Source organism: Panthera uncia, chromosome D1 (genome assembly GCF_023721935.1).
Source record: "Panthera uncia isolate 11264 chromosome D1, Puncia_PCG_1.0, whole genome shotgun sequence".
NCBI lineage: Eukaryota > Metazoa > Chordata > Mammalia > Carnivora > Felidae > Panthera > Panthera uncia.
In genome coordinates this window covers 14434943-14456162 of record NC_064808.1, presented here as the reverse complement: position 1 = coordinate 14456162, position 21220 = coordinate 14434943, and the positions used below count along the sequence as shown (strand labels likewise).

The following is a 21220-nucleotide window of genomic DNA, read 5'->3' as shown; positions in this document are numbered from 1 at the left end:
TTGTATTGTATTGTATTGTATTGTATTGTATTGTATTGTATTGTATTCTACGGAGAGAGAGAGAAAGAAAGAGAATCCCAAGCAGTCTCCACACTGAGCACGGAGCCTGATGAAGGTCTCAGTCCCATGATCCTGGGATCATGATCTGAGCTGGAATCAAGAGTTGGAAGCTCAACCGACTGAGCCACCCAGACACCCCTAAAGCAGACCTTTTAAAGGGTCCTACAAAGGGGCTCCTGGGTGGCTCAGTCAGTTAAGCGTCTGAATTCAGCTCAGGTCATGATCTCACAGCTTGTGAGTTCGAGCCCTGCATTGGGCTCTGTGCTGACAGCTCAGAGCCTGGAGCCTGCTTCTGATTCTGTTTCCCTATCTCTCTTCTCCTCCCCTGTTCACTCTCTCTCTCTCTCTCAAAAATTAATAAACACTAAAAAAAAAAAATTAAAGGGTCCTACAAACAACAAAATCAAAGAATGTGTGAGAGAGACCATATTTAGATTACAAAGGCTGAAATGTTATCTGGCTCTTTCCAGAAAAGTTTGCATATATCTAGACTAAAAGTGGTCAAAGTTACTCCCTTTAAAGAAAAATCAGGCCTGATTCCTGTTTACTGGGGACTTAAGCACCTCTGGAATTACTGAGATTTTTTGGTTGTGGTGATAATGTTGTTTCAGTAAAACCAAATGATCAGGGCTGACATTTGACAAGTAAAACCTAGGAAGAACAATCGTTTAAGTAAACAAACATTTTCAGGGGCCCCTGAGTGGTTCAGTCAGTTAAGTGTAAGACTTTGGCTCAGGTCATGATCTCACAGTTCTTGAGTTCAAGCCTTGCATCGAGCCCCGCACTGACAGTGCAGAGCCTGCTTGGGATTCTCTCTTCCTCTCTCTCTGTCCTTCTCCCACCTGTATGTGTTCTCTCTCTCTCACTCTCTTCTCTCAAAATAAATAAACTTCCATAAATAGATGTGTGTTTACATATTAAATATATATTTAATTATAATTATTATTTGATGTGCAATGGGGTGATGTCTTTACTCAGTATTTGATGTTAACGTCAAAAGTTGACCTTCCTGAATTCATTTTAAAGCTCTAGGTTTTGGAACTTCAGGAGGTCACCTATAGAAATGGACTGTCTACAGAAGTCTCAGCTTTAGTAGGGTAGAATGAAGCTGTGTGTGTGTGTGTGTGATCTAAATTTTATCAGTCTCACTCCCAACTGGGTGCACTTTTATCAATTTAATTTTAAAAAAAACCCCCCCCCCCCCCCCCCCCCCCCTTAGGGATTTAGCATCAGATTCTATAGGCTCACTTCCCCCACAAGACTGCCCTTACTTCAGAAGCCAGCTCTCAGATTTCCCAGGACACTCACACTTTGGACTGGCTATAAGATTGGGGGTTCCCACGACCTCAACAAGTTCGATAATTCTCTAGATCCATTCACAGAACTCAGGAAAGCTCTATACTTACAATTACACTTAAAAATTTTCTTTTTAAATGTTTATTTTTGAGACAGAGAGAGACAGAGCATGAACGGGGGAGGGGCAGAGAGAGAGGGAGACACAGAATCTGAATCCGAAACAGACTCCAGGCTCTGAGCCGTCAGCACAGAACCCCATGTGGGGCTCGAACTCACGAACCATGAGATCATGACCTGAGCCAAAGTCGGACGCTCAACCAACTGAGCCACCCAGGTGCCCCTACACTTTTATTATAAAAGATAAACATGGGGGGGAAGTCTGGGAGGGAGCACAGTGCTCCCATGCTGCCTGCCCCCCCGTAGAGTTAGGGCATGTCACTCCTCCAGGCACAACGAAATGTTCCTTAACCAGGATGCTCTGTTCAGCCTTGGTGTACAGCTTTTACTGGGACTTCATTATACAGGCACAGTTGATTAAATCATTGCCCAGTGTGACCGATGAACTCCATCTCCGGTTCCCAGTCTTCCCAGGAGGTTGGCCTGGCCCAAAGTTCCAACTCTAGATTCACCATCACAGGGTTGGTCTTCTTGGTAACTGGCCCTATTCTGAACTTATCTAAGGGTCCCCCTCTACTCACCTGATTAGCATAACAAAGACTTCTATCTATATGTGTATACATATACGTGTATTTTTTAAGTTTAGTTTTGTGCGTGTGAGAGAGAGCACGCGAGTGGGGAAGGGGCAGATAGAGGGAGAGAGAATCCTAGGCAGACTCTGCACTTTCAGTGCTGAGGCCAGCGTGGGGCTCAGACTCACATGAGATCATGATCTGAGCCAAAGTCAGAGGCTTAACAGACTGAGACACCCAGGTGCCCCTATACATGTATTTTTTAAGTGTTCGTTTATTTCGAAAGAGAGCGCAAGCAAGGGAGGGGCAGAGAGAGAGGGAGTCAGGGAATCTGAAGCAGGCTCTGTGCCATCAGCACAAGCCCAACATGGGACTGGAAATCATGAACCGTAAAACCGAACTCACGAACCATGAGATCATGACCTGAGCCAAAGCAGGACGCTTAACCAACTGAGCAACCCAGGCACCCATATATATGTTATATATACATATACACAAATATATATGTGTATATGTGTATATATATATATATATACACATATATATATACACATATATATATACACATATATATATACACATATATATATATATACACATATATATATTCTTTTTCTTAAAATTATTTACTTTAAGAGAGAGAGAAAGTGACTTGGAGAAGGGCAGAGAGAGAGAATCCCAAGCAGGCTCCACACTGCCAGTGTGGAGCCCTATTCGGGGCTTAAACTCACTAACCGTGAGATTATGACCAGAGCCAAAATCTAGAATTGGACACTTAACTGACTGAGTCATCTAGGCACCCCACAAACATATATATATAAATATTTTTCAAGTAATCTTTACACCCAACATGGGGCTCGAACTCATGACCGCCAGATCAAGAGTCACCATGCTTTGTTGACTGAGCCAACCAAGTGCCCCAACCAGATACATTCTTTATTATACTACACTATTTGACTTGTTTTATAGAAGTTCATTTAAACCATGAAACCTCACTTACTGGAAGAAATAGCTATTTTTAGTGTATACAGACAGCCATAGGTTATTTGAACAATAAATTCGTCTTTTGATGACGGAATTCCATACAGATGTGGAAAGGTATATTCTTGTAGATTGGGGTTAATGAGTTACTTATTAAGGTCTCAGTTTGTGAAAAAACATTAATACAGGACTGTTTCTAGGTACAGACAAAATTGGAAAGAACTGTGAAGATTAAAGAACACTTTAGAAATTTCTATTATACTGTGTTCTTTCTATTATACTGTATTCTATCATACTGTGTTCTATCTATAAAAATGGGGGCACCTGGGTGGCTCAGTCGGTTAAGCATTCCACTTCAGCTCAGATCATGATCTCAAGGTTTGTGGGTTCAAGCCCCACATCAGGCTCTGTGCTGACAGCTCAGAGCCTGGAGCCTGCTTTGGTTTCTGTGTCTCCCTCTCTTTCTCCTCAAATAAATAAAAACATAAAAATTTTTTTTTTAAATGCACCAGGTTGAGGTAAATTAGGGTAATTGTTATAGACTGTAATAAGACTTTTCACTTATTGATTAAACAGAAATCTCATTTACATTTATAACACCCCCCCCCCCCCCCCCCCCCCCCGCCATGAGGGGAATATTGGTATCAGCCACATCAGAACAGCCTGGCACCCAAAGGGTGGGCAAATAGTACAATCTATGGGGATGCACACAGTCCGTATTTTCTAGAACCTTCCATATCTTGTAACTTTTTATTTTTAAAAATTTACATCCAATTTTTTTTTTTTTAAGCTTTTGTTTTTCTTTACTCCTAAGTGCTCAGCGCAGTTTCAGTTTTAAGAGACAACACAGCCTGGACTTTGGGAGGGAATCAGAATGGGGAGAGAAAAACCCATAGTGAGCTGGTGAGAGGTGACCCCCGGGATTCTCGAGTGTTTTAGTGAGGACGACTGGCAGAGGTGACAATGCACAATGTATTTATAGAACAGATTAGCTTTTCTTGGAAGGTCACAAAAATCAGTGATAAACTTGGTAAGAATGGTCAATATGAAACTCATGTGTATCATCAATTCTATTATCCACAGGAAATATTTTATTGTCACAGGCTGTTAAGGTAGGGACCTTATCAGTTACACCTTGTTACATGAAGAATGATAAAATTTCCGTTTGAGAGTCTTATCTTTATTTAATGGCAGTTAAGTACTAAAAAGGGGGGAGTTGTTTTTTTTCTTTTTTAATGGAATACTTCGCGAATTTGTGTCATCCTTGCATAGGGGCCATGCTAATCTCTGTATTGTTCCAATTTTTTTTTTTTTTTGTTTATTTATTTCTGAGACAGAGAGAGACAGAGCATGAGTGGGGAGGGGCAGAGAGAGAGGGAGACACAGAATCAGAAGCAGGCTGCAGGCTCTGAGCTGTCAGCACAGAGCCCGACGCGGGGCTCGAACCCGCGAACTGTGAGCTCATGACCCGAGCCGAAGTCGGACGCCCAACCGACTGAGCCATCTAGGTGGCTTTTAAGTTTATTCATGTATTTTGATAGAGAGAGAACCAGCAGGGAAGAGGCAGAGAGAGAGAGGGAAGGACAGAGGATCTGAAGCGGGCTCTGTGTTGACACCCATGAACCATGAGATCATGACCTGAAGTTGGACGTTTAACTGACTGAGCCATCCAGGTGCCCCTGTATCCTGTATTCCAATTTTCAGTATATGTGCTGCCGAAGTGAGCACAGGAGGCAGCTTTTTTTTTTTAGGATTTCATTTTAGTGTAATCTCTACACCCAACGTGAGGCTCAAACTCACAACCCTGATACCCCTGATATCAAGAGTTGTGTCTCCCCTGACTGAGCTAGCTATGTGCCCGTTAAGAGGGAGCTTTTTTTTTTTTAAGTTTTGGGAAAGAGAGAGAGAGAGAGCGAGCAGTGGAGAGAGAAAATTTCAAGCACTGACAGTGTGGAGCCCAACGTGGGGCTCAAACTCACAAACCGTGAGTGAGATCATGACCTGAGCCAAAACCAAGAGCTGGATGCTTAATGACTGAGCCACTCAGGCTCCCCAAGAGGAACTCTTTTAGTAACATTTTGTAATCAGAAATTTTTGGTGTGGGAAAAACAAGGAATAATGATGCTACTATGGACTATGAAAACATCACATAGTCCAGGAAAACAAAAATGCAGAACTAAAGTGGAGAGAAAAGTGAAGTGAAAGAATTTCCATCATCTGTTCTGGTTGGAAACCAAAGTGAAGAAGGTGGGAGAAAATAGAAGAGGGGTGCCTGGGTGGCTCAGTCGGTTAAGCATCCAACTCTTGATTTTGGCTCAGGTCATGCTCTCAGTTTGTGAGTTTGAGCCCTGTGTTGGGCTCTGTGCTGACAGTGTGGAACCTACTTGGGATTCTCCATTTCTCCCTCTCTTTCTGCCCCCCCCCCCCAGCCATGCTCTCTCCCCAAAATAAATAAATAAACATTAAAAAAGAAAGAAAGAAAGAAAGGAAGGAAAAGGACAGAAGAGCTGGGTTTGCTCCAGCATGGGTGGGGTCTTGAACCAAAATACTGACAACAGGAAAAACTGGTCAGGGTCTTGTGAACTGCCACCATGGAAGCTACTGCTCTGATGAGCAACACAGGTGGCTAAATTTCTGGAACAGGGCCAGTCTCAAGCTACTTCCTGTTCTCCAAAATGGCTACAAGAGGATTTGATTTTTTCAGACTGTGGCTTATGATCCATTAGTCATTCATGAAAGCGTTAGGTTACACAGCAACAAATACATATTCTGTGAAACCTTTCTTTTGGTTTTATATGTGTATATTTGGTTATAAATGTGTATTTCTTGCTATACTTGGGAGCCACACGGGTTTATGAAGCTCTGGCAGGGCAAGGGCTCTTCCAGTCCCAATTACATCAAACACTTCACATTAATCTTGGCAGAGCTAAAATGAAAAAAGAGCCATACATCTCAATATCTACCAATAACAATACCACAGTGAAGCTCACATTGTTATTTAAAATATATAATGTAATTATGGTATTGATAGTATAAAAATTAAAGGCTTATGAAAAACTCAAGAGAGGTCAAAGGGCATACAAGCAATATACAGATCATTTCCTTAAAAGATACATTTTAATATACAGAATAAAATCCAAGATTTTACTTTTCATGATCCCCCCAAATCTGTGGACATGAATACTCTGAATCCGACCAGGAAAGTTTATATTTTGGTCCAATACATTATTAGACAAGTTGTATGATCAAGTCCGGCTTGATTATCATAAATCATAGAAGTTAACAGAATTTACCTTGAAAATTGGTTACTTTTGCAGGTAAAATCCCCTATTTTTTTCTTAGCTAAGAGTTTACTCAACTTTAGCCTCAGAACCAGATTCAAAACCAGCTTCTTTCACAGCTGATCATAATTTTAGGTTTAATTTAGGCAAGTTATTTAATACTTTACTGAAGATCATACAAAAACTCCACAATAAATAATGAAAAGAGTATGCAAAATCATTAGCCTCTGTTTGCAATACAGAAAATACATGTCAGTTCTGGACCAAAATAATTCCACTGAAATACAGACAGTGGCAGGAAGAATGAAAGGGTCTGTAGTGGCTGCGTCCAGTGGTTGGCCACAACCAACCACCACCATCAGCTACTGTGGCAAGTGAGGGTGGGTTTCAATTTGCAGATAAAGAATGTCTTCGGTTGTTTAAAAAAATAGAAACTCTAAAAAAGCTTGTGAATCATATACAAAAGCAGCTGTTTGAGACCAAGGTTGAGAACCAGAAATTGTGTGTTAGCACCGCCAGCAAGCACAGGTTCTGTGACTCATCTGCCCTCTTCTCTTGTGCAGGATGCAGACTCGATGTTGCACACACCATTTGCAGGTATAAAAATTGTCCTGGAATCCAGGGTTCCTGTAGGGTAAAGTCTTAAGCCCTAAGAGGCACCAAGCGGTTACAAAAGCTAGGCAATCATCCAGATCACAAGTTCCGACGATATAATAAATCTCGTGTTGCTTTATCAACTTTTTGCTGGTAGTCCTCCAATTTGTCAAGTATTTTCTGGGACAGCTGGAGGAGAAAAGAAGGGAATCGTTACAGAATAGGTCAAGGACTAACAAAAGACTGAAGTTAGTCATCACTTTGACTTCACCAACTAGCTTCCCCCTAATAAAGATGTCCGCCACTCTGCTTCACTTACTCAACATTCAGTACCGGAGTCTGTTCTGTGATTCTACTGATAAAATTGGATTCCACTGTTCACACACACTATCCCACTCCTGTTCTAATGAATTTTCTAAACATGCAAATCACACCAGTATTTTAATAAATGCATTACTGGCTATCTTCTCAGAACCGGAGAGACTACATGTGATTTAACTAATCATTTTATAAAGGGATTGGAGCAGCATGTTAAGGGCAACAAATGCTTTCTGTTCTCCCCTTAATCCTTGAGAGCTGAAGAGCCAGCTTCAGGTGGGAGTGCTAGTGCAAGGGCTCATAAAAGACACCTGCCCCGCCTCATGAAAGGACCGACTTACAGCAATGTTGTGACTGTTGGCACTGTTCTCTCCCAGAGCCTGGAGAAGCTGGTCAATAGAAGAGTATGGGAGCCACACCATCGGAGCTGTTGCAGACAATGGAAACTGGAAAGAAAAATATCTTCTATTTGAAGAAAATCTCAAAAGTGGACCATTTCTTCTGGGTAGTTTCATAGGTTTGGACAACATAAACTACTAATTTTTTTTCACAGTAAGAAACTGTGTGTGTATGTATGTACATGTACACAGACACACATTTGTACCACCCCCACCCCCTCGCTTCTCTTTTCAACTGGGAAACTTGTCCTTTTCTTAGTGAAATCAAATGTATTTAAAAAACTTTTTAATGTTTTATTTTTTTTATTTTTATTCTTTGAGAGAGAGAGAGAGAGAGAGAGAGAGAGAGAGGGAGGAAGGGAGGGAGAGAGAGAGGGAAAGACAGATTCTGAAGTAGGCTCCAGGCTCTGAGCTGTCAGTATGGAGCCCGAGGCAGGGCTCCAACCCACAAACCATGAGATCATGACTTGAGCCAACGTTGGATGCTTAGCCAACTGAGCTATCCAGGCGCCCCCAAATGTATTTTTAAATTCATGTCACCTCTTATCTTAAAGTAACCCTAAGGCCTATCAAGGAAAAATACACTCAATAAAACTCTAAATTGTCAATGAATGCTTCTATTTGCAGTCTGAAATATAGATTCAAATTAACTGGAAAGAAAAGTTTGGAAAAGGAAAGCTCACCTTTCAAAGTTCTGAATACTTTTCTGAGAGTTTAAGAGCTTGGCTTTGTAGACCCAGATTTTAGACCTGGCTCTTCCATTTACCATCTGTGTGAGCTTTGGCAACTTACTTAACCTTTGAACCTCTGTTTCTTTGTGGGTTTAAAAAAAAGGGGGGGGGGGTAAAACAATCTCCCATAGGTGGCTGTAAGGATTAAACGAGAAAACACTTGCAGAAATTCAGCACAGTTTTGGAACACAGAAAATAGCATTTTGTTCTTAATTACCTCTTTCCTCTAAATACTAACTAAAGCTACGTTCCTTTGATGGAGAAAAATGAAATGTATTTCCATTTTATAAACAGGAAATTGGGAAATCCTACAGTGCCAGTTCCTGATTATAAGGAAAACTAGTCGTGAGGCCTCCTGGCTGGCTCAGTTGGTGAAGCATGCAACTCTTAATCTTGGGGTTGTGAGTTGAGCCCCATGCTGGGTGTAAACATTACTTAAAAATAAAACCTTTTTTTTTTTTTTCTTAAAGTTTCTTTCTTTATTTTGAGACAGAGAGTGTGCAAATGCATGCAAGTGGGTGAGGGTCAGAGAGACAGAGAGAGACAGAGAGAGACAGAGAGAGACAGAGAGAGAGAGACAGAGAGAGAGAGAATCCCAAGCTGGCACCTCAGAGCTGATGTGGGGCTCGATCCCATGAACTGTCAAATCATGAAATGAACTGAAATCAAGAGTTGGACACTCAACTGACTCAGCCACCCAGGCACCCGAAAAATAAAATCTTAAAAAACAACAAAAACGAAATAACTAATCGTTTAACTACAAATAGTAAAGGGTAAATCCACTATTCTATAGCTCAATCTACTTTCACATCCTGACTTTATTAGAGTGATAATACAGAAACACGTATGCATGCCTACCTCAATTCCAAAGTACTGATGTCCTTTCCCCAATACAGCATCTACATATTCTGAAACCAAGTCCACAGCTTCTTCTAAAAGGTCATAATTTAAGTACAAACGGAGCAACTCAGCGGCATCGACCTTCTGTAAAGAGTCAGAGATTAAGAACATCTACCTATTTCCATCTTACCTGGGCAGTGACCAAAGGATGCAGAGTGTCTAATTCCCTGGCATTTATACTTCTCAATATAAATAAATGAGCATCTTGGTTTACTTATCCTGGGACAAGGGTTGGATTCCTAAGAGCCCAATTACTTCTGGGTACCTTGTAAGACTTTATCTGTTAAGTGGTCTTCCTGCCCTGTTTTGCAATCTAAGACACATTTTATTATTTTTCTACTTCAGTGTCCACAGTAGTAGTAAAAGTCAACAAACCTCAGAAATGCTGAGTACTGAAGAGATGATATATTCAAGTTAATTCCCAGAAATATATGAGTGACAAATGCAAAAGAAGTTAAAAGAATTACCAACTTTCAGTACCTGAATTAAATCTTTTTAACTCAGGGTGAAACAAAAGCGAAAACAACCTCAGTTTGGAAGGGCTCTACTAACTATGTAATTATGCTTTCCATATTCTGATATGATCACATTTGTAACTTTCATCATCTTAGCTGCTTTTCTACTTTCTAATTTAACAACAACGACAAAACCCAAAAAGAAAAAAAAAAGATCAGTTTTCCTGATTTTAAGCATTACCTTCTCTCTTTCCCTATTCTACTCTATGTATTTCAGATATAGCTTTCACACTTCAGCGTGCATTATTTCAAATTAGGAGCTTGTTAAAATATAGATCCCAGATCCTGGCTCCAGATAACCTGATTCTCTAAGTCTGGAATGGGGCTCAGGAATCTGTATTTTGAAGAAGCCCACTACCCAAATAATTCTGATGCAGGCATTCCAAAAACCCAATTTTGACAAAACTTAAACCCTGCTGCAGTTTTGAAAACAACTCCACTCACTCCCGTGAATTTTTTGTGTAATGAACAGTAAATACAGTGTCATGCATATAGTCATTGTTCAGTTGAGCACACAAGCAGGCATGAACTTAATCACTAACCTGTAGAACTTTAATTCTAAACACCCAGTACTTCATACAGAATTCAAGTTCAGCTGTTCTTAGTGTTTTTAGCTAACTTTAAGAAGTTGCCCAAAGTATATGTCAGTATGTTTCCATAAATTATCACCTCTACTTTTTAATCATCTCATGAAGTTATTCATACTGATAACGACCAGCTTCTTACTCTATACGAGTTAAGATACCACTTACCTTGTAACTGTTTATTAGCCAATTAGGTAGAGGCACTCCATGAGACAAGAGCTTGTTGATTACACAGTGGTGATATAAGTTATTCCGAACTTTGTACCTTTCCAGATAAGTTGATAATAGTCTCCATGCTTCATCTGTAGCACTTGATAAAAGCAGAAAGGACTAATGAGTTCCAGATTCTTAACAGATATTTACAGCGCCATTCAAAGCATCTATTTACAAGGAGAAAAAAAATCTTTAGAAGCTCACAACTGAACTGAAAATATAACTACATGGCAACTAATATCATTAGGGTCAGTGTGACTTAGGGGTAGTACTAGAAACCAAATGACATGGATTGTATCTCTCCCACTAATCACATCTTTATTCAACTACACAATTCATTGAACTTCTTTGTTATGGATTCTAAAACAAGGAAACAGGCTCACATCACTGTTTCCAAACCCGATCAAGCATTAGAATCATGCAGAAGTTCTGCTTTAGAAAATGAGGGCAATAGATCTGTATTTTAGTAGTGATATTGGTATGCTAATTTAGGGGTTGAAAACTAATGTCAGAGGACTGCCAAATCGTTAAATGCCCCAATTCTAAAGTTGTGTAATACAAATTGTAAATGCGATTCAAGGAAGGGAATTTTACTGAGGGTTAGGGTTAGAGAAGGATTCTAAAGCAACTGAAGTGCATTCAGGTAGACATGAATTGGGCACTAGGGGAAGTGTTTGGAAGGTAAGCCCTTTGGGGCAGAGGAGCACTAGAGCTGTACCTGGACTCCTTAGTGGTGATGACTGATGAGAGCTGATTGGCTGCTAGCCAGGACCAGGCTTCTGCTTGGGCTGCCTCGCCCCCTAACTGCAACTTGATGCATCTGCAACGAAAATGGTTCCACACGCCATAAACTAATCTGCTGAAAACAATCACATTATTTTGTTACCAAAACTAGAGATAAGGTGATAACTTTAGCTCTGGTCTGCTGCTGAATTCACTACTGGGGAATACTGGCTCTTTCCTCTCCTTAAAGCCACATAACTGGAGGACCCACAAGGCCATTGGTAAGTGTTAAGAGAGAATTTACTTCTAAGGGAAAAATTCTGAAAGTTTAAAAAATATTTCCAATTCACAAACTACTTGACTAATATTTAGGTACAAGTTACTTCAATAAAAAGTACTTTTTAATAATGCTTACAGGGGCCTAAAGGATTGAATACATGCCTTTTCTAAAATGGACCCCAGTGTTGACGCCACATTATCTACTGTCCTGTGGGAATGTAGGCCTAGGAATGCAAGGTTTTTTGAGTTCTCAAGAGAAGCTATAAATCAAGATTAAAAAAAATCATAATTAAAAGAAATTATAAAAATCACTGTGGTAGACTAGACAAAAGCATTTTTTTAAAGCACAACTGGGGGGCGCCTGGGTGGCTCGGTCGGTTAAGCCTCCGACTTCGGCTCAGGTCATGATCTCGTGGTCCGTGAGTTCGAGCCCCGCGTCGGGCTCTGTGCTGACAGCTCAGAGCCTGGAGCCTGTTTCAAATTCTGTGCCTCCCTCTCTCTGACCCTCCCCCGTTCATGCTGTGTCTCTCTCTCTCTGTCTCAAAAATAAAATAAAACATTAAAAAAAAAAAATTAAAAAAAATAAATAAAGCACAACTGGCTTAGGTACTGTGCTGACAGTGTGCAGCCTGCTTCAGATCCTCTGTCCCCCTCTCTCTTTGCCCCTCCCCAACTCATTCTCTCTCAAAAATAAACGTTAAAAAAAAAGGAAGAAAATGAAGACCATGGAAAGACAATTTCGTACATACTTGAAAGCAAGTCCCTCAAAGACTGGCGTCAAGGGAAGCTTAAAAGTCTGACAGAGGGATATGGCAGTGTCAAAAAGGCCAGCCTGAACCAAGAGAGAGACCATCTCCTCTGCTGATGAACTTCCTGTGAAAATGGAAAAGAGCTTTTTAGTGCAAACAATGGTGTATGTGGATGACCCAAAGCCCCAAAGCCGCCCCTGGTATGAGCATCTCAGAGGAAGAGTGAGAGGCTCTGGCCAGTCTAGCCTACTGTGTCCACCGCCCGGCCTGAAGCGAAGCGTGCTGCCAGTGCTCCCAGAATGCCTCATTCCTACCTGCAACTGCAACTGCTGACGGGTCATGCTGAGCCAGAGTGAGGCGGATTCGGGCCAAGGAACACTCTTTTTCCAGGTCTCCCAGTTCCAGAATTTCAATCTGCCGATTGGCTAGAAGCCAAAGAAAAATGTTTTCAATTTCCAAAGTACAAAGGAAGTGTGTCTCATCAGTGCCTATTAACTCAGTCTGTCAATTTCCACTAAACATGAATTCAGTGTCAATTCCAAAGGCACTGGAGGGAAAACACAGGGCTCCATAAAAGTGAACTTAAAAATAAAGCAACAGGGGGCGCCTGGGTGGCTCAGTCGGTTAAGCGGCCGACTTCGGCTCAGGTCATGATCTCGTGGTCCGTGAGTTCGAGCCCCGCGTCGGGCTCTGGGCTGACAGCTCAGAGCCTGGAGCCTGTTTCGGATTCTGTGTCTCCCTCTCTCTGACCCTCCCCCGTTCATGCTCTGTCTCTCTCTCTCTGTCTCAAAAATAAATAAACGTTAGAAAAAAAAAAAAATTAAAAATAAATAAAGCAATAGCCCTGTGTCCAGCATGCAGCTGAGCCAAATCAAAGTACTCAAATAACAGCTGCAGTTGAGAAGATGCTTACAAGGTACTTTACACAGAATTTCCTTTAACTCTTACAACCCTGAGATGCAGTTATCTACATCAGTATGAAAGGAACATGCCCACAGTGAGAAAGGCAGAATTATAACCAGGTGTGTCCAACTCTGGAGCCCAGGCTTTTTAAGAAGCAATACAATGCCTCCATGGTAATATGCAAGGAGCCCGATAAAACAAGTTTGACACTAAGCTGATTCAAATACAGCAAGCAACAAAAACAAGCACTCTCTTTCGAGCATCTTCATTTCTCGTGCAGCCATACGAAGTTTTCCAAGAGCTGCCAGCCAACTTCTAGCAGATTAAAATCTTGAAAATAAGCTAAAAGAAGGAACTTCACAATATTTTTACAGTACTGTACATAATTTACAACTACTATACAAAAACACACATTTAATACAAATAATACTGTAACATAACAATATAATTATTGTCCAGCAAAGAATCCGCGGGAGATGTCCAACTCACTTGGAGCAGCTGTGCATTCTCCATCATGATTCCTCTTAGGGGATGCGCCAGGGCGATCACACTGTAAAGACAAAACAAGTGCTTCAATGTGAAAAGTTAGTACAGTTGACACTTGAACAATGTGGGGGTTGGACGCCAAACCCCTGTACAGTTGAAAATCTGCATATAACTTCTGACTCGCCCCAAAACTTAATAGCCTACTGATGACCAGAAGCCTTACCAATAACATAAACAGTCGACTAACATATATTTTGTATGTTATCTGTACTATGTACTATATTTTTACAATGAAATGAGCTGAAGCAAATCAAAAAAATCATGAGAAAATACATTTACATTATTGTATTTACTAACAAAAGCTGTGTATAAGTGGACTTGTACAGTTCAAACTTGTGTTGTTCAAGGGTCAGCTGTATTTTGAGATCATTAACTGATCCAGAGCTCTCATGCTTAAATTCTCTCCACATAAATTATGTTTATTTCAACCAGCACAGCTCTTCTTACAAAGGTACTGTAACTATCAGACACAGGAGTTGTTTGCCAAGTTGGCCAACTTAGCTCTAACATGTTATTGGGTCTAAGGACATGGATTTAACCCCCATATAAACGATTTAACTTTCCTTGGTTCCAGAGTTATATTCTCCAGCCCTAACCAGCCTAGTAATGCAGGAACTATACAAAGCACAAGTAGCTGTGCATATATGACCCCATCAGCATGACAAGAAAAACTCAAAGTGCACATTCTTTAAAACAGTAATTGTAGATTTAATTAACAAAAATGACTGAAATGGAAGCAGTGACCATTTGCTGAGCACTTTTTGCAGGTCAGGCACTGTCACTGTTCTAAGCAATCTACATGAATGATCTCATTTAGCACCCCCCAAATCCTACAAGGTAGACATCATCATCATCCCTATTTTATGCAAAAGGGTAACTGGACACCAAAACATTAAGTAATCTGCTTGAAGTTAGGTCTAATTCCAAAACCACACTGCAATACTTCTTCCTATAATAATTCTAAACTTGAGAACTAAAGGGGTAGTAATACAGAACCGAATTGTTGCAAAAATAGGTAAGTTCACAAATATCCCAGCAGAAATTTTAAATGAAATGAAGCAAAATGAGGTGATGTTTTCTAAAGGACCAAACCAGTTTCAAAAGGACCAACCCTAATAAAGCCAAATGATCTCCAAACTCCAAGATGGAAAGTTTTCATACCACTGCACCAGATGCTGGGTGGACAATCCACGCGTATTCTGGACGAATAAGTCGTAAACAGTTAACAGCGGCCAAGTAACAGTTGCCTTGCTTCTCAAGTCCCCGCAGAGTTCGAACTTCTCTGCCAAGACGCATTCCATACTCAAACATCACTGTACCAGCTAGGAGGCAATAATAAGTCAGACATCAGAACTTCAAAAACGTGTTTTAGACGGGCGCCTGGCTGGCTCTGCCCGAAGAGTATGTGACTCTTAATCCTGGGGTTGTAAATTCAAGCCCCATGTTGGGTGTAGAGATTACTTAAAAAATAAAATATTAAAAAATGTGTTTTAGAGAATTTGTTATACTAATCAAATATTAAAATTAAAAAAAAATTTTTTTAACGTTTATTTATTTTTGAGACAGAGAGAGACAGAGCATGAACGGGGGAGGGTCAGAGAGAGAGGGAGACACAGAATCGGAAGCAGGTTCCAGGCTCTGAGCTGTCAGCCCAGAGCCCGACGCGGGGCTTGAACTCACGGACCGTGAGATCGTGACCCGAGCTGAAGTTGGACGCTTAACCGACCGAGCCACCAAGGCGTCCCTCAAATATTAAAATTTAAAACAAGATTGAGTTTCACTTAAAACCCCAAAAAATCCTGGGGTATCTGGGTGGCTCAGTTGGTTGAGCGTCCAACTTCAGCTCTGGTCATGATCTCATGGTCCGTGAGTTCAAGCCCTGCGTCGGGCTCTGAGCTGACAGCTCAGAGCCTGGAGCCTGCTTCGGATTCTGTGTCTCCCTCACTCTCTGCCCTTCCCTTGCTCATGCTTTGTCTTTCCCTCAAAAATAAACAAACATTAAAACACACACACACACACACACACACACACACACACACACACAATCCTGTGTTGGTGAGGATGTGGAAAAACTGAAACTGCTATACACTGCTGGTGGGAATGTAAATTGGTGTACCTGCTATGGAAAACAGTATTGACAATTCCTCAAAAAATTAAAAATGGGATTACCTTGTGACCCAGCAATTTCACTCCTGGACATATAGTCCAAATATGGAAAACAGGGCTTTGAGGAGATATTTGTATGCCCTTGTTCATAGCAGCCTTTACTCATATTATCCAAAAGATGATGGCAATCCAAGCATCCATTGATGGATGAACAAAATGTGACATATATGTATATAATGAAATATTATTCAGTCTTAAAAAGAAGTTACATGTGGGCTCCTGGGTGGCTTAGTCGGTTAAGTGTCTGACTTCAATTCAGGTCATGATCTCACAGTTGGTGGGTTCGAGCCCTGCATCGGGCTCTGTGCTGACAGCTCAGAGCCTGGAGCCTGTTTCGGATTCTGTGTCTCCCTGTCTCTCTCTGCCCCTCGCCTGCTCATGCTCTGTCTCTTTCTGTCTCTCAAAAATAAATAAATGTTAAAAAAAATTTTTTTTCAAAAAGAAGTTACATGCTACAATATGGATGAACCTTGAAGATATTATGCTAAGTGAAATAAGCCAGTCAAAAGGGGTGCCTGGGTGGCTGAGTTGGTTAAGTGTCCAACTTTGACTCAGGTCATGTTCTCACAGCTAGTGAGTTTGAGCCCCACATCAGACTCGCACTGACACTGCAGAGCCTGCTTGGGATTTTTCTCTCTCTCTCCCTGCCCCCTTCTGTCCCTCCTGCACTTGATCTCTCTCTCAAAATAAACAAACTTAAAAAAGCCAGTCACACACAAAAAATACTATATGATTCCAGTAGCCAAATTCATATGGACAGAAAGAATGATGGTTGCCAAGGGCTGCAGGAAGTGGAAATAGGAAGCTGTTGTTTAATGAGTATAGTGTTTTCATTTTGCAAGATGAAAAGTTCTGGACATTGGTTACATGTAATGTGAATGCACTTAGCATTACCGTATACTAAAAGTGGTTACGTTAGTAAAGTTTGTATGTATTTTACTACAATTAAAAAAAAGACAAAAGATCATGTAAATATTATTTCTGACATTCATTCATTCATTCATTCATTCATTCAGAAAGTAATCTCTATATCCAATGTGGGGCTTGTGATAACTCACGATCTTGAGATCAAAAGTCCCAAGCTCTACCAACTGAGGCAGCCAGGTGCCCCGATTTTTGACTTTTAGATACTACATCCCCAAACAGTACAGAAGACTAGTTGAGAAGGCTAGTTTCAGCCACATTGTTACCTAATTCCACACCATGAGACCAAGAAATGTTTGGATGCTCTGCTCAAGAACAGATTATTTTTATAAAACTTTAGTTCCACAGGTTGAATGAGATACTGAGGAACACCTTGTTCTGAGACAGCATGAGACTCCAGAAATCAAAGGGCATTAAAAATATCTTTTAGTTTTCAAATGAAACTATTTTTCATTCCAAGTTTTAAAGTTTATACAATTTTATTTAAATTGAAGTTAATTGACTTTTTCTCCCCAACAAATGTTTCTGAGTGCCTGCCATATGTAAGACATTTTGTTAGAAGAACAAGCCTTGCTTCAGAAAGACCTCGACATTAATCAGGCTAAACTGGTCTTAACCAAGTTGATGTAATGGATGTTGTAACTATAAAAGCAAACAGGGAGCAGTACTTAATCACCTATATTTCTCTGTATGGGTCAAGGAGATAAGTAATACACACACGTTTTACCATTAGGAAAATTAAGAGCATGTCTACAAATTACTTGCATCTATTCTTGCCAATGAAAATCAGCAAGAAACCTTATTAAAAGTTTTCTGAGCGAGGGGCGCCTGGGTGGCTCAGTCGGTTAAGCGGCCAACTTCGGCTCAGGTCATGATCTCGCAGTCCGTGAGTTCGAGCCCCGTGTCGGGCTCTGTGCTGACAGCTCAGAGCCTGGAGCCTGTTTCAGATTCTATGTCTCCCTCTCTCTGACCCTCCCCTGTTCATGCTCTGTCTCTCCCTGTCTCAAAAATAAATAAAACGTTAAAAAAAAAAAAAAAAGTTTTCTGAGTGAAAATGGTATAAAAATGTAACCATTTCCAAAGGGGAACCACAATGGTGATCTTGTAAAATAAGATCTTCTAATAGACATGTAATCCCTTCATTTTAGCTGTTCTTTTTTTTTCCTGTCTTAAAGACTAATTTTTTTAAGCCTCCAAGGCTCAAGTTTTTTTTTAATGTTTATTTATTTATTTTGAGAAAGAGTGAGAGGGTGTGTGTGCCTGTGTAAGCAGGGGGAGGAGGAGGGGGAGAGGGGGAGAGGGGGAGAGGGGAAGGGAGAGAATCCCAAGCAGGTTCTGTGCTGTCAGCAAATGCAGGGAGCCAGATGCAGGCAGGGGTTGATCTCCTGGACCCGGGAGATCGTGAACTCAGCTGAAATAGAGTCCAATGCTTAACCAAGTCACCCAGGTGTCCCATAATTTTTTTTTCTTTTAAATCTCTTTAAGTGTAGTTGACACAATGCCACATTAGTTTCAGGTGTACAACACAGTGATTCAACTCCTCTATACATTATGCTATGCTCATTTTAGCTGTTCTGATAGAGTCTTCATTAGTCATCATACAAATCCAAACTAAGATACATTCTACAAAAATAACTGGCTTGTACTCTTCAAAAATATCAATGACACCAAGGGCAAATTAAGGCCAAAAGAAGGGCTCCAGATTAAAGGAGACTAAAGAGACATGACAAATATGCAATATGTGATTCTGTTTTTAACCTTTTTTTTTTTTTTTTTGAGAGGCAGAGAGAGACAGAACATGAGTGGGGGAGGGGCAGAGAGAGAGGGAGACACAGAATTTGAAGGAAGCTCCAGGCTGTCAGCACAGAACCCGACGTGGGGCTTGGGCCCACGACCTGAGCTGAAGTCAGACGCTTAACCGACAATCCACCCAGGTGCCTCTGATTCTATTTTTTTTTTTTAAGTTTATTTATTTTGAGAGAGTAAGAGTGGGGGAGAGACAGAGACAGAGAGAGAGAGAATCCCAAGCAGGCTCTGTACTGTCACTGTAGAGCCAGATGTGGGGCTCAAACTCACAAACCGCAAGATCATGACCTGAGCTGAAATCAAGGGTTGGATGCCCAAGCAACCGAGCCACCTAGGCGCCCTGAAATATTGTGATTCTAGACCAGGGGGTAAGGATGGTATAGGAGGAATGTGCTATAAAAATAGTCATGATAGGGGCCTGTGGGTGGCTCAGTGGGCTGAGCATCTGACTCTTGATTTTGGTTCAGGTCATGATCTCACAGTTCCTGAGACTGAGCCCCATATTGGGCTCTGCACTGTGAGTGCAGAGCCTGCTTGGGATTCTCTCTCTCCCTTCTCCCTTCTTACATGCACGCTCTCTCTCTCTCAAAATAAACTTTAAAAAATCACAATAGTATTATATTTACATTTAGTTCACGAAATTAGTTGTATTTCCTTAATCTAATAATTGTATTGAAATTAAATAAGAAGCTGTCCTTAGGAGATACATCTTAACTATGCATGAGATAATGATGTCCATAACTTATTCTCAAAAGAATCAACAAAAATAAGAAAAGGCCAATAGCAAGCTGGCACAAGAAGTCACCACCAGCCACAAGAATTCAAGACACCTCTAGTAAAAAAGTTAGTTTGTCTTAAAATCAGACAGAAGATATAGACGGAATGACATCTCGCTGGAAATACCTCAAGAATGTTCTAGAATGGGATAAGTGCATCTCTTTAAGGCTAGCTGGTAATCTCAAAGGGGTGAAGCCAATCTTGTAATTAAATATAATTTTCCCAAATGCTTGTAGAGAACACTCATTCAATAGTAAAAATAAGGTAAGAATTACATAAGTCTAACAGTATTTTTGTAAACATGACTAAACTCTAAGGTTGCCCCCGACAAAGCTGTCGGCTTCAACCGCTCACCTTTTCGGTAATTGTGGCGATAGATGTGAAAGGCATAGAGGAGCTCATAGTAATTGTGAGTCATAAGGTCCACAGCTCGTGCACGTGATTCAATTATTGCCACAACCTAAGGAAGGGGAAGCAATCAGATTTCAAAGTAGCTAGTGTAACAACCACCACAGCTGTGTCCAGTCAGCAGTGGACACGTAAAATTACCTCATTATGCAGATTCACATAGGGAAACTCTACAAGATCCTGTAGCTGCGAGCGTTCACAAAGAACGACCACCAGCTGCCGCAGACAATCTAACCGCCTAGAAGGCAAAAAAAGGAGTGAAGGCAAACTGTCTCAGTGGATTAAATAGAGCTGGTAAACTGTCTTCTCTAAAAAAAGACTAGGATTGACTACCTGCTGGAATCAGGAATGTGGGTTAAGGCTTCATATGCTTGGCTATTGTGACCCAAATCCAAATGATGTTTGAAAATGCATGTCCTTAAAGTAGCCTAAATATCAAATATAGGGGGGAAAAGAAGAGTAGAAATTGAAATACTACATCCAGGACCAATCTAAAGGGAAATAACTAGATTACAGTTAGTTCTTACCTGACTTTTCCAATCATCCCCTGCTTCAGTTATTGCTGACATGGCCAACTGAATAACCAGCTCAGGCAAACCAATAACATCTAGTAGACGCAAAATCTAGAGAAATAGAGTGTCCATGAAAATTAATATGGTAGTGCACTTCAAACTGAAATAGGATTTAAAACAATCAGAAAGACAACTAGTTAAGATCAAAGATACTGACTACAAGACAGGACTATGTGGTTAATATTTATGACTTTCCTTTAGGAAGAACTGTCTGGCTCAGTTAGAAGAGCATGTAACTCTCGATTTTGGGGTTGTGAGTTGGTGGCCACCCATGTTAGGTGTAGAGATTACTTAACATAAATAAACACAATAAAAAAAAGACTTTCCTTTAGATTCTACTGTCAACAGACTTACTGTAAAATTTCCTATTGATCTTTTTGTTCACAGCTCCATCCTCAATGTTCAGGGCTCTCAGTAAGTATTGGTTGACAATTTCACTAACTTTTCCTACTGTTTAGGTCATAGACGAATTTAAAGCCCAATAAATAAATTGCCGCCATAGCCTTATAAAACCCTAAAGAGAATGATGTTTGACATAACCCATTTTTAAAACAAGACAGAACAGTGCTCTTCAAACTTCTCTGACTGTCCACCCTATTAACAATGTCTGTGCATGGGGCGCCTGGGTGGCTCAGTCGGTTGAGCATCCGACTTCAGCTCAGATCATGATCTCACGGTCTGTGAGTTCGAGCCCCGCATCAGGGTCTGTGCTGACCGCTCAGAGCCTGAATCCTGCTTCGGATTCTGTGTCTCCCTCTCTCTCTGCCCCTCCCCCGCTCATGCTCTGTCTCTCTCTCTCTCTCTCTG

The 21220-nt window shown here is 40.9% G+C and overlaps 1 protein-coding gene and 1 pseudogene across 1 annotated transcript in view; both read right to left on the bottom strand.

Moving 5' to 3' along the window:
• Positions 1-3811: 3811 nt before the first annotated feature.
• The window catches only part of NUP160 (nucleoporin 160), a 54289-nt gene continuing 36880 nt past the window's right edge, over positions 3812-21220 (bottom strand). Inside the window, exons 24-36 of the mRNA XM_049616815.1 lie at positions 20369-20464; positions 20175-20269; positions 19983-20079; positions 19788-19893; positions 14922-15082; positions 13704-13764; positions 12626-12736; positions 12312-12435; positions 11279-11380; positions 10516-10657; positions 9207-9332; positions 7561-7665; positions 3812-7090 (exon numbers count right to left, since the gene is read on the bottom strand). Of these exons, the coding sequence (XP_049472772.1) occupies positions 7001-7090; positions 7561-7665; positions 9207-9332; positions 10516-10657; positions 11279-11380; positions 12312-12435; positions 12626-12736; positions 13704-13764; positions 14922-15082; positions 19788-19893; positions 19983-20079; positions 20175-20269; positions 20369-20464 (1416 nt within the window). The 3' untranslated portion in view covers positions 3812-7000. The remainder of the gene's footprint in view (positions 7091-7560; positions 7666-9206; positions 9333-10515; positions 10658-11278; positions 11381-12311; positions 12436-12625; positions 12737-13703; positions 13765-14921; positions 15083-19787; positions 19894-19982; positions 20080-20174; positions 20270-20368; positions 20465-21220) is intronic.
• Positions 4256-4338, bottom strand: LOC125917459 (uncharacterized; annotated as a pseudogene).